At 37.4% G+C, this 18,046-nt stretch overlaps 2 protein-coding genes across 2 annotated transcripts in view; one reads left to right on the plus strand and one right to left on the minus strand.

The window, feature by feature from the left end:
• Positions 1 to 6,274, plus strand: part of TP53I11 (tumor protein p53 inducible protein 11) — a 76,272-nt gene extending 69,998 nt beyond the window's left edge. The window contains exons 6-7 of the mRNA XM_039358988.1: positions 2,270 to 2,371; positions 4,425 to 6,274. Coding sequence (XP_039214922.1) covers positions 2,270 to 2,371; positions 4,425 to 4,558 — 236 coding nt within the window. The 3' untranslated portion in view covers positions 4,559 to 6,274. The remainder of the gene's footprint in view (positions 1 to 2,269; positions 2,372 to 4,424) is intronic.
• Positions 6,275 to 6,771: 497 nt separating this feature from the next.
• TSPAN18 (tetraspanin 18) overlaps positions 6,772 to 18,046 on the minus strand; it is a 215,645-nt gene continuing 204,370 nt past the window's right edge. Inside the window, exon 10 of the mRNA XM_039358972.1 lies at positions 6,772 to 16,400. Within this exon, the coding sequence (XP_039214906.1) occupies positions 16,353 to 16,400 (48 nt within the window). The 3' untranslated portion in view covers positions 6,772 to 16,352. The remainder of the gene's footprint in view (positions 16,401 to 18,046) is intronic.

Here is an 18,046-nt window from a genome sequence, read left to right on the forward strand (position 1 = left end):
CTCCTCCTCCTCCTCCTCCTCCTCCTCCTCCTCCTCCTCCTCCTCCTCCTCCTCCTCCTCCTCCTTCTTCTTCTTCTTCTTCTTCTTCTTGTTAGTTGCGAAGTCATGTCCAACCTATCGTGACCTTATTCTTATTCTTGAGTTTCTATATATTAAGAATCTTCTGAAGGGCAAGTTTCTAGGAGAATCTTGTCTCACCCTGGATGGAAGAAATTAAATGTAAGTGTAAGAGTTAAAGGGTTAAAAAGAAAAACATTAATTTTTGGAAAATGGCAAAAGGGAGACTAGAAAGTTGACTTTAGTTAAGGGGCTGGATGGACTTGAAAGAATATTTCCTATGATCATTAAGCGAGGACTACCTATAAAGAAGAAATTAAAACTATTTGGGAACAATTTATTCAGGAGAACCACAGATTTTATTGGATAAAACAGAGATTGGGATTGATTTGAATTTGGATTTGGAGTTTCAAGACAATGCTTGATTTCAAAAGTGATATGGATAAAGATGCTGTGGATCTCAAAAAGCATTTGAAACTTCCAGAATATAAGTCATATGGAACAACGGTCACAATGGATTTACAATTAAGACCGGTTGATGTCTTCATAATTAAAGGGGCCATATGAATTAAAAAACAGATGAGTGACTTGGAACATGACTTTGGAATATGTGAACCCAAGGAAACTTTCTAAGAATAGATGAAAAGAAAATTATAAAAAAAATCAGCTTGTAAGACATCATTTCTCAGGATTAAAGATCAAGAAAATCAATAAAAGTAAGCAAGGAATTCAAAGTTTGCGGCAGGAAGAGCCATGGAAAGATACATGCTCGGCATTACAAGAGAAGATAGAAAGACCTGCACATGGATTAGAGAACAAATGAAAATATATGATGCCATCAAAAGAGTAAACAAATGGAAATGGAAACAGGCTGGTCACATAACAAGAAGAACTGACCAAGGTGGACCAAGACAGTCCTAGAATGGATCCCGCTTGATAAAAAGCATCCATGAAAGAGACCTAAAACAAGATGGATTGATAATATAAGCAAGTATTGTGGGCCCAGTTGGCAAAAGAAAGCTCAGGACTGTATTGGTTGGAAACATGCAGAAGAGGCCTACATCCTGCAGACAATGGCTAAAATGATGATGATTTTATACAGAGAGAGAGAGGGATAGGGATAGATAGATGATAGATGATGATGATAAATACATAGATAGATAGATAGATAGATAGATAGATAGATAGATAGATAGATAGATAGATAGATAGATACTGACGGTTTATTTAAACTAATTTTGTATATCACTGATTGCATGACCTCTGTAGATGCCATACACTAAATAAATAAAACTTTTGTATTTGTAAATCCTAGTAAAATGATGAGAGAGAGAGAAAGAGAGAGCTTTCTCCAGAGACCTAGATCTTCACATAATGTGTCCAAAGAAGAGTGTGCTAACTAGGAGATAAACATCTATCAGCAATGCAGGGCAGGGGGAGAAGGAGGAGTTGAAATTTTGGTAGATTTTGGAGAGGGGAAAGATATTGTAAAAGTATATATAAAATTACATAAGCACAGTGAACTTTTTAGTTTTATTGATCCTAAAACTTGCTTCTTAGAAAAATATTTTCAGAACTGAATTAAAACAAAAACAAAATCACAGCACAAATAGTAAGGTTCATTCATACACACATATAAAGAAAGTAAATGGATAAAACAAATAAAAATGGAAAAGAATATACAAATAGGAAATACAAAGAACAAAATGTACAAAATGAAACTGTTGGCAGATAGCCAACAGTTCTAAAATAGTATATAATTAAAATATTCTGATACGTCATAAATGCTTAGAATATTATGTTACAAGTCCATTTTTAAATAAAGCACGTCCCTTTTAAACTATGGATTAAAATTACTTGGTCAGCGCATTAAAAGGGGGGGAAGAGTAGAAATTGAAGGAAGGGATAAATAATTTGTTAAGACAGTGCTGTAGATTAGGCTCTTTTATGACTCGTGGACTTCCACTCAAGTTAACATTGAAAACTTCAGTTTTGGCTGTGGCAAACTCCAAAATTTGCAAAATGAAAGGTCAGAGTGCTTAAATCATGGTACCTGTGAATCTGCAATATCTCACTATTTGGAATTTTGTCCTTTCATAAAACTTTGGTTAATAGGCATCATGAATGGCAGCATTTGTCTGTTCATCTCCTTAACCTGTCCTGAATCAGCTGATCTGATACTTCTCTTTTTTTCCCATCCAATCTGCAATAGGTATCTCACTCATCATGTGGAACGCCCTCTATACATCTGAGAAGGTCATAATCCGTTGGACCCTACTGACCGAAGCTTGCTACTTCGGGGTACAGTTCCTGGGTAAGTTGAGGCTTTTTTGGAAACAGGAATGAAGGAAATTTCTCTCTGCCTGCCTCCCTCCCTCTCCCTCCCTCCCTCCCTCTCTCTCTTCCTCTCCCTCCCTCCCTCTCCCTCTCTCTCTACCTTTTCCCCTCCCTCCCTCCCTCCCTCTCCCTCCCTCCCTCCCTCCCTCCCTCTCCCTCTCTCCCTCTCCCTCCCTCCCTCTCCCTCCCTCCCTCCCTCTCCCTCCCCCTCTCTCTACCTTTTCCCCTCCCTCCCTCCCTCTCACTCTCACTCTCTCCTTCTCCCTCTCCCTCCCTTCCCCCTCCCTCCCTCCCTCCCTCTCCCTCTCCCTCCCTCCCTCTCCCTCTCCCTCTCCCTCTCTCCTTCTCCCTCTCCCTCCCTCTCCCTCCCTCCCTCCCTGTGTGTGTGTGTGTGTGTGTGTGTGTGTGTGTGTGTGAAAAGAAGCAGTCCCATTATGATCTAGATATTTTCTAACTATTTTGAGAGAGCAGAGCATGGAATTGAACCAACAGTGATATTGAAACTCATATTTGCTCAAAAAGAAGTGCCAAAAAGAAAATAATGCAACACAATTCGCCAAAGCTTCTAAGCTCTGAAAACAAAGCAGTTCGCAAGCTTGATTAATTTCATTTAAAAAAAACTGAGCCTTTCCTCTATTTTTCAAATATTTTTTTCTTCCAGGGCTGGCAGGAAGTTGCTCCCTTCCAACTCTGTCATTCTGTATTCCTTCACCAACTGATAAATGTGACTTTTCTCCTTTGGCAACCAATTGTCCCAGGATGAAATTTCTAATGGCAGAAATCCTGTCTGCCTTGCACTTTCTGTGTCGTTTGGAAGGTGCTTTCTCATCACAAGTCAGTGGAAAAAGTAACCTTTCCATGATGACAAAAAAGCTGTTAAAAAAAATAACAACAGTGAAATTTTAAAAGCTTCTGTGCCTGCTGGAATCTCAAGCAAAATATGTGATCTGCTTTGGTTTGGATGCTCAGATTTACAGGGAAATTTATTCAGTGAAATCAGCTTCACTTGTTCTGGTTATTCATTATAATTACTGCTAAGCTGTCAGTGAAATCTGTATCTGTGCATCCTATTTCTTTGCGCATTCATCTTGGCTTTAAAACCTCGGGCTCCCTACCCATTGCCCAATCTGAAGCAAAGTTTATATAACATACCGTGTTTCCCTGAAAATAAGACCTAACCGGAAAATAAGCTCTAGCAGGATTTTAATATTAATCGTAATATTAGCCCCGCCCCAAAATAAGCCCCAGTTAAGATAATCAGCCAGACAGATGCATTTAGTACCGTATTTTCCCCAATATAAGCCCTAACTGGAAAATAAGCCCTAATGCATCTTTTGGAGCAAAATTAGTATAAGACCCAGTCTTATTTTCAGGGAAACACAGTAGTTATAGGGATCCGTCTTCAGAGAAACAACCATGTGCAGGCCAACCTTCTTCATCTTTTAGCTACAACTTCCTATTCATCATTGTCAAAGAGGTCTATTTAACCTTGGATGGTTTTTGTTAAAAATCAAGTGTAACATGGCCATCCTGATAACTAAGAATGCAATAAGCTAGTCCAGGGATAGGCAACCTTGGCTCTTTTATGGCTCATGGACTTCCACTCCCAGAATTCCTGAGCCAGCTGGCTCAGGAATTCTGGGAGTTGAAGTCCACGAATCATAAAAGAGCCAAGGTTGCCTACCCCTGAGCTAGTCAATGATCTCAAGGTGAGCTCTAGAAGCTGTGGTGGTTAGAATGTAGTACTTCAGGCTAACTTCACTGCTCATTCCAGGAGTTTTTGATCCTGACTGGCTCAAGGCTGACTTGGCCTTCCATCCTTCCGAGGTTGGTAAAATGAGGACCCAGATTGTTGTGGGTCATATGCTGAGTTTGTAAACCTCTCAGAGAGGGCTGTAAAGCACTATGAAGTGGTATATAAGTCTAAGTGCTATTGCTATTGCTAGAAGGCAGCTAATATGTTAGTTTGCTTGGTGTAGGTGTGCGAGGGTGTCTTATTTTAGCCTTCAGCTGTCTGCTTTCTCTTTCAGTGACTTCAATCACCTTGGTTGAGAGTGGCCAAGTGTCTACGGGAGCCACATTTCTTCTCATCAGCCGAGCCCTCTTTGTACTTATCAGCATTTATTACTACTATCAAGTTGGACGCAGATCCAAGAAAGTCTAATGGCAGAACTTTGGGGTGGGTGGGAGAACTTGGTTGGTTTGGAAAGACTGGAGGGCTTTTCTATTTTTTTTTTTTTCTGTTTTCTTTTCCACATTCCTTTTTGATCACATTAGTGCATTGTCTTTAAAAGCAGGAGTCATTTAGCATGCATCAATATGTTAGTCCAGTGCTGCTCTCCCGTCTCCCTGCAGACTAAGAAAAAAGAAAGATCAAAACTGAGGTCCTTCCGGCCTAATCTCTCTTTGGAAAGGACAGAGATAATGAGGCTGGCTCATAATATGAGGGAGGATGATTCCCAATTGTTAGCCAATTTACACTGTAAACCTAGATGATGGTCCAGGATTTCCCATTCTGCTATCCTCCAGACCCATTAGTCTGAACATCTGTCACAACAGCCAGTGCAGGATGGGAATGATGGGAGTTGAAGTCCAAGTATCTTAGACTTGGAAAGGAATTTCGAGCACCTTTCCAAGATTTACACACACAGACCCAACAATTACATGGAAATTGCAGTGGAGGTCTTAAGTATATTCTTCCTTTTCATTTGTCACGTGATTGGATCTCTTGTCAAGTCTGTCTACTTAAATTTTACAGCCAGGGCTGAAACAATGTCTTGCCTTATGGGGGAATCCCAGGGCACATTATAAAGAATGCTTAGAAAGTTGAATATTGACATCTTTTAATGTACCTCTTAGAAGATGATATCATGACCATACATCTGAAACCTTGACATAAACTATATTAATTTAAAAAAAAGATTCAAGTTCTTTTGAAGGAAACCTCTATCTGCTACTGCTTTTAAATATGCCTTTTTTGTCATCATTTCTCCTTGTCTTCTCTGCTGTTGGCCACTTAGTACTGTTCTAGTTAGTGGTAAGTTGTTTGGTTTTTAAAGTACTAATTGTTAACTAAAATACTCTCAGATAATTTTAGGATGAGGAACATTAGAAGAGGAAACTGAAATCATGATTTCACAGGCTTCTTTCAAGACAAAAATAAAAACACAGGGGAATATTTATCAGTTTTTACAAATTATTGTCAAGTGTTAGTGCAAATGAAGAATGCATAAGAGCTTGGTTATAAACAAGTACCTAAAATGGCATAGTAAATACTGAACACGTCTAGGTTAGTTTGTATTGTGTATGATAGAATGATTTGTGAATGTGAAAATGTCTGATTTTGGTGGTCTTTTCATCCTTCTTGAAATGGAAAGATCAGTTAAATTGCTATTTATGTGCACATGTATGTCTAGGAGCACCAAGGGGGAAATTACAACTGATTTGGTTATTTCTCAGGTTTGGCAGTTTATTACATGAACTAAATCAGTTTACTGGGAACTGTGATTCTGTAAGATTCCCAAAGAGGTTTAGATATGGATTGTCCTCTGTTGTAGTTGCAAGAGACTGCTAACCTAGAATAAATTAATTTGTTTGGGGGTAGGGATGGCCCAATCCAGGTTCTCTATATTGTTTATGTAATGTTTGCCAATTACAAATGGCAGTCTTAGCGTGTCCTTTTATCCATTCTGTTATTTAGCCAAAAGAGATAAATATAAGCTGATTTCTTCAAACTCAGAACCAAAGTTCTTAATGATATGAAAAAGGGCAACTATAGACTAAAGTAAGAGAAATATTGCTCCAGATATAATCATGGGTCTACTCAACCTGCAATTCATTGTGTTCAGTTGAGAAATAAAGTAAATTTGCTTTTTTCCTGCCTTGTTGTTCCCATCAAAATATTGGGAAAATCTGCAGATAATTTTAAATAAAATCAGGAATTGGTTGCTATTTCCATATAAACCAGAACATTATCCATCATTTCAGGATGAAATCTAGCAGTTTACCTTTTACTTTTTAATCTGTTCAACAGTGAGTATCATATTTCCCCCCACTTTTCTTAATTTTCCTTAGAGTGGTTTTGCCTTATATTGAATTTACACCAAGTAATTGTCTTCTTGAAACGGATTGCAAAAAAATTTATTAGCATATACAGTATCTATTAAGATGGACCAAATCTTTTGGACTGAATACAGAGACTCTAGAAAAAGGGAATATGGTTTATATTATGGAAAGACCTGAATGTATCCATAAAACTGGATAACACTGAAGACTGAAGTAGCATCTTTTCATTTTCAACAAGTAATGGTATTTGGAAAATCTAAAGACTTACTTGTGAATGGCCAATAATATGTGCTGATTTTGCCTACTGTGGTCTTTTTTTTTTCCTGCTCAACTATTTCCAACTCTGCTGCCTTGATCAACTTAACTTTGTATGTGCATGAATTTGGACTACCATGTATGCTGTAGCTGAAGACCATACAAAAACATGAATCAAATAGAAATTCTTAAATTATTTGACTTTATGATAAATGTGGTGATTCAAGTGGTGAACTTAGAATTAAGAGATAATGCCTAAAGAGATTAAATTCCTGTATAGGAATGAATTTGTTAGTGCTACTTTCAGTTGTTAAAATTCTTGGTCTGTAGAAAAGATGATTTGTGCACTTAATGAAATAAGTATGATTCCAAGCAGTTACCATCTGGTATTGAGATTTTTGTTCCAAGGTAGAAAACTGAATTAAAGGAAGGAACACTTTTTAACTATGCTTTAATCCAGTCTCCAAATCTTTAAGCTGAACTTTGGTTCAAGGAAAGGAATTATATGCACTTGTGAATCAAGATGTTGCCCTGTTATATTTCTATAGTAAATATGACTCATTATTAAATTATAAATTATTAAAATTCATAATTGTTCCTTTACCAAGGCTCACCTTGAGCTTTTGAAACTAGTAATACATAGTAAAAAAAACCCTGCCATATAAGTATCCGTGTTTTATTATCATAGATTTTCTAGTCTTTTCGCCTATATTTGTGAAACCAAGAGGGATGCATATAAATTCAAACACATTGGGTACAATGTAATTGAACAACTGTAGTATATTGGTAGAGTATCCTTTTCATGTATATTACTATTTATTAAATTTATATGCCACCTGTCTCGCTTTCAGGTGATTTTGGGTGATTTACAACACATATAGTTTCTCAGTGTAGCTGAGTGTCTGCAGTCCCCCCTGCTTTTGCATAATCTGGTTCTGAATAGGCCATGGCCCGGTAATGGGCTGCAGCTTGGGGGTTGGGAACCCTGTGCTAGATACAGTACTTTTTTTCTTTAAAAAAAGGTGCCGGAACTCACACACATCATACAATCCACCTTGCCTACTGTACAAAGGTTCCATCCAAAAAAGATGCCGGAACTCCATTCTGGGCGTTCTATGAGAAAAAAAGCCCTGGCTAGATAGATTAGTCTGATGTATAGTAAGGCTAAGTTTTCATCTTGGGTCACAGCATCAGGGGCTTCATCATACACTGAATTATTTTCTTAAAGATGAAAGACTTGCCTGCTATTCTGAAACCAAATATGACCAGGGATTCTATGAAAATGTTAGAAGCTACAAACTGTTCCACTGAACTAGAAAAATGTGGACCACCAACACATACTGCAGGAAAGCAGCAATTCAACATAGATTACTGAATAAAAGTAGTCATGGGTTTCCCAAGTGTGTGAAAAACAAATACACTTATTAAATGGAAACTAATAAATAATCTCAAGCACCCAGACTTTATTCGCCTTTCAATTATTTTTGCATAAGTAATCACTAGGCAATAGACCAGCAACCTCATTTTTTTATTTACAAAATTCCATATGCCTGCTAATGCCAACAAATCTGTAATTGGTAAAATAAATTATTAACAATTGAAAAATCTCTTACAGGCAGCTCATTTATTCTAATACCATCTGCAGTCTTTAAAACAGAAAGACCATCTGGAGTATTTGGAGATTTTTTTAAAGATGTGGAGCATGACACCAGAGTAGTAGTCAAATCTTTCCCAAAAAATATTTTGTAGAGGAGTGGTGAAAACTTTGTAGATGTTGAAAGTTATTTGACCATAATGTTCAGTTATAAGTCCATTTGTTGCTGAACTAATTTGTCTTTGGTCTTTCTTTAATATGAGAAAATCTGACAATAGTATTTTTAGCCATAGTCTTTGACAGCTTGAAATGGTTGTGAAGGATGAGCAACTTCTAGCAAGATTTTTGAGACGTTTTGTCCACCCCCCCCCCAAAGAATGCATTTTACAGTTTTTCCATATATAGAAGCAGATCGGAAGCAAAAGGACATGTAGTAAAGATGTTTCTGTAACAGTAAGACACTGATAGGATTAGGTGTACACTTAGGATTTGTGGTTAAAGGATAGATAATTAGCTGCCAAGCTTTCTTCCATCGTTCCTTTCATCTTGTGATATTTTTCAGCAGTTTTGGTTGGTTGTTCATTTATTTTACTTGAAGGACAGCCATTCCCAGAGGTTATAGGCAGCTAAACATGAATAATGGAAAAAGAACCCTACAAGCAAAAACAAAATCTGTCAAAAAATATGCACCACCTGCATAATATAAAACTGCCTTCTCTTATGCCCCAATTGGAAGAGGAAGATTTTTTTGCAAATCTCCTAAAGCAGGGGTCCTCAAACTTGGTAATTTTAAGACTTGTGGACTTCAACTCCCAGAATTCCTCAGCCAGCAAAGCTGGCTGAGCAATTCTGGGAGTTGAAGTCCACAAGTTTTAAAGTTGCCAAGGTTGGAGACCCCTGTCCTAAAGAACGAGATGTATGAAGCACTTTGAGGTGCAACCAGGAGGCCATTCCAAAGAATAGGGTCAGCAATAGAAATGCATTCCCTCAAGTCCCATCAGGTGGCAAGCTCCTCAGTTTCAACACTGTCATCTTACAAATTTTTACTGTTACTGTTTGCTGTTACAATTTTTGTGCTATTTAAAAAAAAAATGAACATTGTTCAGATATGATTTCAGTCAGATGAAACCACAATGCAATGCCATATGCCACAGCACTTTTGGACCTATGAGACATCAGGAAGATGAATAAAAGGCGCTTCATTTTTTGGGAATCGGAGGTATCAAGGTTGTGAAAGATAATTACTTGGAAGGGTGATAGTAGGCATCCTTCACACAAAAAACTAGGAGAAACTTCCTGACAGTGAGAACAATTAATCAATGGAACAACCTGCCTCCAGAAGCAGTAAATGCTCCAACACTGGAAGTTTTTAAGAAGAGACTGGACAGCCATTTGTCTGAAATGGTGTAAGGTTTCCTGCCTGAGCAGGGGGTTGGACTAGATGACCTCCAAGGTCCCTTCCAACTTTACTATTATTATATTATTATTATTATTAAAACAGCCCAGATTAACTGGGTTTTGGGGAGGAGGGTTGTCTCATATTGATTGTTCCCCCAAGTAGGTTGGCTTCATACGACATTCTATACCCTTAGCTTAGCATATCATGTGAATCCCTCTCCTGGCTCTTCAGCTGATGTAGCAGTGTTTCTCAAACTTAGCAACTATAGAATGTGTGACTTCAACTCCCAGAATTTCCCAGCCAGATTGCTGGGGAGTTGAAGTCGACATACCTTAAAAGTTACCACGGTTGAGAAATGTAGTATCTGAATCCATGCTGGCTGGAGAATTCTGGGAGGTGAAGTCTACACTTCTTAAAAGTTCCCAAAGTTGAGAAACACTAGACGTGGGTGCTCCAACACTGGAGGTTTTTAAGAAGAGATTGGACAACCATTTGTCTGAAATGGTGTAGGGTTTACTGCTTGAGCAGGGGTTGGACTAGAAGACCTCCAAGGTCCTCTCCAATTCTGTTAAAGCACAATGCTTTCAGGAGCTACTTAATACAGGCTGGATATTAAACTACTTCAGCAGTTCCTAAAAGCATTACATGGATTCATTGATCCCCCAGAACTCCTCTAAAAGTTGGTACTCTTGTAGTATTTTTAAGAAAGAAAGGAAAAATTACTAATTACACAGAGGAGAAATTCCATTTCACCTGTTCAATTTCACAGGTACTTGTGACCTTACCACAATAGGGTTTTGGAATAGGAATGAGGGAATACTGAAAAAAAGATTTCAGGGATTTGCAAGGGAATATGCCATGATGTAGTCAAGAGTGGGATTGAAAAACATGCTGTTTAAATGAACATCTTACTATGGCTTTAGTCAATCAACCCCAAAATGGGGTATCATGCTTAAAATATATAAAATTAGCTTAATGCAGTCAGTGTAGATATATCCACAATGAAGAGCTATAAATATTAATGTCGAAAAAAATATCGATGAAAAGAAAGTTCTAAACAAGAGAATGTTGAAAAAAAGATTCTGTTCTATTCTAAGGTGTATCTAGTCTAAAGCAGAAAAAATCTCTCTCCCTATCTGCAACTAGAAAATTATTAAAACATGGAAGTAATTTTTTGAGGAGCACAGCTGTGCAAGGCTGTGCCCTGTGCCTTGGGCAGAGTCTGTATCTATTCTTGGCAATTGCAAGAATTTTGTTTATTTTTCTCCTATACTAAGGGAGAGATAACAAAGGGGAATGCAAAAAGCCCTCCAGGAGCATCAGTTTATTAAATATGCCAAGAAAAGAGGCAGAATTCTGACTGAAAGAAGAAGCGTTGTTGAATAAAATTTGAGAAGCGTAATATAACTTCATACTATGCAGGGAATAAACAGACCTGAGTTTTATTATTCACTGGGGAAAGTATCAATGTGCAAAAAAGAATTTATTGCATGGTTGTTGATTTATAGAAAGCATTCCCAATATCCCAAATTCCCTGATACAGGCAAGAGTCTTAATTATGGAATAAGTACAGAGTGAAAGCTTGCTTCCTGAAAGTGGGAGGACCACTCTATGATGTGAGAAAAGCAAGTATAAAAATTAAATGAGATACCAGTGAAGGGTTCAACATTAATCAAATAGTAAGTTCTAGGTCTGTGCTGTTCCTTTTTTTAATGTATTATGCATAAAAATGTACAAGGGATGTACCGTATATGCCGGCGTACAAAGTGACCCGGCGTATAAGATGACCCCCGTCTTTATCGCCAAGCCGCATTCCTAGAACGTCATCTTATACGCCGGAAACTACCAGTATTTCCAGCATATAAGATGACTCGGCGTATAAGACGACCCCCGTCTTTGGCGCCAATTTTAGCGCTCGCGGAAGTCGCCTTATACGCCGGCATATACGGTATATGGCAATATTAGAACTGTGTTAATTTAGGAGATAAATGTGCATAGACTTTTGCACACAGATGGCCAAGATCCCAAACAGGTTGGATAAAGAAGGGGAAGACAAAGAAAGACATTGTTTGAGAAAAGTGATGACTTCCTGAAAAATAAAGAGATGGTAAGTTTGAGGAGCAAAAGACAAAATATGAAGTGGTATAGTGTATAAATATAGTAAATAAAAGATGGTTTGCAAAGCAAAAAATGTACAGAGAGGAATATTGAATAGTGTTGGTGTACATTTGGCTATATTCCTTTTCTTGTTCATGTTGTCTTTTCACTTCTTTGGTTTACTATTTCTTCTTCCTTTTCTGTACTTTACATACTGTTAGTTGCCCTGAAATAGAATATTGTGCTGGGTATGGCTATATTCATATGCTTATTGGTTTATATGCTTAAGTAAACTATTGTATTTTGCAGCCATTTTTTCCCAAAAGGTTTGGGCAAATAACCTTTGTTTATTGATGCATTCATATGTAATCCCAAGAGATCAATATTTAATATCCTCACTTTAAGCATAAATATATAAAAAGGTCAATTGTGATTGGAGAACATGTACCTTTGAGCCTTTAAGATAAACTCCATCTTGTGCCAACATTATTCAAATGACCTTGACAACCTAAAAACAATTGTGTATTCAAAAATGTCTTCAATGTACCTTGTATATGTTGGCTTCCTGCAGGCTTTAATGGTGAACGTGAAAAAAGTCAAACAACATTTTGTGTGATCTCTGAAGAGTAAGTGCAAAACCCAAGGTTAACTCCAAAAACTTGATTATATTGGATTTCATAATTCTGAACAGGACACTGTTTAATTGTTCTCTATTTTCAACTCAAAATAACAAGTTCTACTATTTGGACTGTAACTATTTTTTTCCTTAGGAAAAGGCTATTACATGTCTATTTCAAAAAGAAAAACACAGAACCCATGAATTGTGGAAAGTAAAGCTTTGTTGTCACAGTGTCTTTATTTTTGTCTTTCATTTTTTAAGAAATGCACACAGAAACTGTGCAAATGCTTCAGAATAGCATCCTATTTTTATGTTACAAAAATCCCTTTCAATATAAAAAGCATTACAATAAGGAATACAAGTTAAATTAGCTCTAGCCTTCTAATAAAAGGAACATTTAAAATAGATCTCAACATTTAATTTATAAGTGACCTGCTCCCCAGGCACTTGCAACAGTGACAACCACAGAGAGTGAGAACTACTGGGTGGATCTAGAGTCACAAACACAAACATAAGAAGGAGACAGCCCTGACCCAAGTTCTTCTGGACAAGCTCCATTTGAAGCATACACTCTATGTAGAGCTTTAGCCACATACATCCATTTCACTTAAGCTTGTGTAGAAGAACATGTTATGGGTGATCCCTTCTTCCTAAAAAGATTAGCGACAAAGGGATGATCAGCTGAGGCACGAGTTCATTTGGAATAGAAATTGCCCTTTAATCTTTTTCCACATCAGGAAGAGAGATGATGCCATTTGGAATTTATTGGAAGGATTGGTTCATTTGTCATGCCAAGTTATGGATTGTTGAAGCACAAATCTATATTTCACTGGGTTCCCACAATACCCCAAGATTTATGAACCAAAATGGCTCAGTTTAATCTGATCTGCTAAGCCTAAACCAAATAAATGATATTTAGTCTCAATGGTTGCAGGCTAACCACAAATAAACAGAGCACAGGAAATCAGGCTTGCAATCCTTAACTATTCTAAAATGAATTTTGCAAATCTGACAGCACAAAAATCCTAATTAAGTTTTTCTGACTGCACACTTGGTCAAACCTAATAGTGTTACTTTCAATACTTCTCTTATACAAATACATTTCTTTCTTCTCTCAGACATCTCCTTCTCTCCATTAGTGTGGTTTTGCAGCAGGTGACATATGTTTATGACAGGTATCTTTGAAGCCAGCAAATTAATTCCCATTATTTTGTAAAACAACTGATCCCCTTTTCTCTGCAAAGGAAATAATGGCCTCCCTTTCACTGGGATTGCTTAAGCAGAAGTTAGACAGTTTCTATTACTAAACAGTAGGTTAGACTTAATTACCATACAATTTTGTGTCATTTTATAGGACAGGGGTCTTCAAACTTGGCCCTTTTGTGACCAGCGTGCCTGGCTGAGGAATTCTGGGAGTTGAAGTCCACAAGTCATAAAAGGGCCAAGTTTAAAGACTCCTGCTTTAGGATTTTCTTTGGGATTATCAAGAGTGCCTGTGCTGAAGTAAAGGAAAGGGCAGATGAAACCAGAAAGATGTTCAAATTGGAGAGCAAATGGAGATAGCAGAATGAGTCAGAAATTGGAAAACCACCAGGTAAGCTAGAGCAAAGACACATAGGCACTGAGATTCTGAAACAGAAAGGGAATATCAGGAAACTATATCAGACTTGTCTTAGTTCTGCCATCACCTGTCCCATCTGTCACTTAATTAGTTTCATTTTTCAGGGTATGAGTATCTTTTGGAGGAAGTGGGGAAAGATGGAGAACATATCTCAGGGCAAATTCCTTGAAATAGCTTGGTAAATGTATTGAAACTTTGGAGATTTCTGTATAAAAATTAATAGCACACTTAATGTGCTTCCTGCTGGCTTAGGCTAAGTGTAATTGGAATTAAACAGCCACCGATCACCTGCAACTCAATGGCTGAATCTGCCCCATCACAGCAGCCAATAGTAAGTTACTAAATCACACACCCCTTTTTATGTCTCTCTGCTTACATCCTGAGATTTTGTTCAAATAGAATTCTGCCCCCCCAAATTCATGTATTGTGGGAGATGTAGGCCATTATCTCTAGATGAGTCCAATTAACAGAGTTCTTCTGCAGATCCTGCAAACATGTCTTTGTTATGTTTGGAAGCCATTGTGAATTCTAAATGCACAGAACTGAATGAAATAACACTGAAACCATGTTAGGGAAATTGTCAAAGATTGCACTGAGACTTAACTTATATGTTAATTAACCAAACAGTCATCAAAACTATGATTGTTCTAGCATGTTTTCATCTCATATCAAATAATAATTGCTAGGGGTTTCTCCCCCCAAAGCTATATACCTCTGGGGATTATTACTTATAGATGAACACCCTGTAGTTATTGCTTTCAACAGGGATTCTCAATATCTTATCTTTGGCATCCAATGTCACCACATCTTGTTCATACTTTTAATAGTAGGTTGCCATCTTTTTAAAAAATGTCATATCACATTATTTTGCCAGTTTACAACTTTGTCCACCATTCAGTAATAATGCAACTTCACTCTAAATTACGTATTCATCAGAATCCTAGGCAACGAATTTAGCTTGGATTTAAGGACAAACAAAATATTACCAGTTTGAAACAAGTGTTTTGGGGCACTTTGACTCTTCTGGAGTAGTCAGGGAAACCCATTTCAGACAAGAAGAAACTATTTAAAACTTGAAATGGAAAGTTTCAAGCTCAAACTTCTTCATACTTCAAATGTTTTACACATCACTGCTTATATGTCTTGGAACTTCAGTTCTGCCTCTTGGGCTTATTGTCTGTGTTTGCTTAGCGGATAAAAGACCACTGAAGCTAGAACTTGGCAACAGTTCAAAATGAAAGGAAAAAAAAAATCAGAGTATGTTGTTTTTTTTAAGCTAAGAATGCCTAGGTCAGAAGCAACAGCCACAAAACTTACAAATTAATTTTTTCAAAAGGCAACTGCAAAAGTGCCTCACTGCTTTCCATGCTTGTTGTGTTGGGGATTATTTTTAACACAGTTGAAAGGCACATGGGGGACAAGACACCAATCTAATCAATTGCTATGAAGGCCAAACTTGGCAATGTATTTTTCACAGAGCATGATGGTGACAAGACATTCAAAAGCCTAAAAAACCCCAAACAGATACATCTCCTTAGGGGAGACAGCACCAACAATTCTAGACAAGAACATACTTTTTTTTTCCTTTTAAGGTGAGGGAACCAGCAGCTGAGCTGCTTTAGTCTTTGTTCTCACGTAACACTGATCAGAAAATTCAATGGTATGCACTAAAATGGTATGCACTGATTTCAGCTTACCCTACTTTTCACCATTAGATCTGATACACACAACCCATCCTCTAGGTTCTTGGAGAGGGCATTCTCCATTCCAAGCATTCAGGAATGCTTGAATCTTCTGGATCAGACAAGAGATGGAAAACTATTCATCTTGGTAGAACGCTTGCAAGTCAATTGCCAATACATTTCCCCCTCTTAGCTTAAAACTGAAGTAATCTGTATACATCTCAATGCTTTGGATGACAATGTTAGTATTTTAAATGAAGATCTCGTTTAAAGTAGGTAGTCGTCTTCTTTATCTTCCTCAATCAATGGATTATTATTGTACGAGAGATGTGTGTTCCAGACAACATCCTGGATATTATTAAAGTTCATTTTCCATCCTGACTTGCAGGCCTTTAGTGCAATCCATTTTAGTGGCTTCAGATGAATGACTCCTCATGGAGATGGCAAGGAACTAGACAGCACCTCAAAGTTCCAGCCCCTGAAGTACAATCCTTTTGATCATTAATATATTACAGTCCTTTCCCTCCTTTTTCAGTTTGCTAACCAAAAAATAAAAGTTTATCTTTTTTCTTTTCCTTCTTCAAAGCAAGTCTTTGAAAAATCATTTGTGGCTCATGAAACACTTCCTACTGGATCCCCCGAAAGAGGCACATAGCAAAGATCATAGCAAACAGCTGTGAAGGACATAAAATAAAAAAGGGGATCCTGGTTATTACAGATCAAACCAAATCCATTTTAGTTTTACATATTTCAGTCATAGATCTTCAAAAGGGGGAGAGGTTATACAAATAGTCATTGTGACGAAACTTTAAAATATAATAGGTAAAAAGTTGAATGTAAGAGCCATATAAAGTAGACATAGAATATATAAAGGATATAAACTTATAAATTTAAAAGAAGTTCTGTATAAGAACCATATAAAATATGAAGAGCAAAATGTGTATGAATGTGAATGTATGTAGATCTGTATGTTTTGCCTATCTATCTCTATGAAACTGTAAAGCATTAGAAGCGTATAAGGGAGTATGTATGTATATGCTATGTCAAAGGCTACATTTATATTTAATATGGCAAAATAGGTGCCCACTGAATCTAATTATAACAGAAATGTTTAGCTACACTTAGCAAAAGAAAACAAGGGAGAACCACTGGAAGAATAAGTCTAGGATTCAATCAAAGACCTATCAACTTTATCCAAAAGAAGAATTCTGCATGGAAATCATTAATACTTTTCTTCTGATTCAGGTTTGTATGCTTTTTTTATAAAAAAAGGGAGGGAATTTTGTTCTTCCTTAGCCCAAAAGTTTTGGGGGCCAGTTGGACAAATTTGTTCCAAAATTTCTCTGCTAAAAAAAATCACTAAATAGTAACTTAGTCCTGCTGAGGTAATATCACTCCTTTTACTTAATTATTTATGTGGCCTGCCTGTGAGGCAACGATCAATTTAAAGCTTCTGCTCTTTAAGAGGACCAAAGTACTTCCTTTAGTTGACTAATTCCAATAGTTTCTTCCATCTCCTTTTCTTTGGCTCAAATAATCTAATGAGGGGCTGAAATGATGCTGTGACATACATTTAACTGCAGAATCACCAACCGCTGAAGGATGCCCAGGACCCCCTAAACCAAGGGTGTCAAACTTCTGGCCCATCGGCCGGATGTGTCATGGTGAAACCGTGCCCACCCCATTGCCAGCAATGGAAAAAAAGGCGTGATATGTCGCGACATGTCACATGATGTTGCAAGTTTGACACCCTTGCCCTAAATCAGGGTGGTTTATTCCTGCAATGGATGGAAATTTAAGCAACCTTGTCAAATCTCGATAATCTGCACAAAAACCTAAAAAGAACTACTAAACTGATCCATAACTGAATACAGAAATAATTTTCCAATGAATGCTAAATTAGAAAAGTAAATAACTGCTTTGTTTCCACGCATTTTTATTAAGTGAAACTAACTTCATCTCAAACATATCCATTTGAAATGAGTGAGTATGCTATGCTTAACACAAGAGGGCAGTATAGGACAGTTGTTTCCCAGCACATATACATACTTCAAGTTAGCAATTGGGCTTGTATAGGATTTTCAGTGCCTATTCAAAATTCAGACTTCAAAACCAGCTTAATAATAATAAGAGGAGTGGAGCTGTTTTGAGAGTCACACCTAACTTTAATCAGTTGATTTCTCAACCACCAGTTGCTTTAAGGCAGGGGTCTCCAATCTTGGCAAATTTAAGACTTGTGGACTTCAACTCCCAGAATCACCCAGGTAGCTGGGAATGGCAAGAAATGCCAGTGAAGTGCCTCAATCAGCTTTCCTCAAAC

This window comes from Crotalus tigris, unplaced genomic scaffold (genome assembly GCF_016545835.1).
Source record: "Crotalus tigris isolate CLP2741 ecotype Arizona unplaced genomic scaffold, ASM1654583v1 scf7180000017576.4783729, whole genome shotgun sequence".
In the NCBI taxonomy this organism is placed as follows: Eukaryota; Metazoa; Chordata; class Lepidosauria; order Squamata; family Viperidae; genus Crotalus; species Crotalus tigris.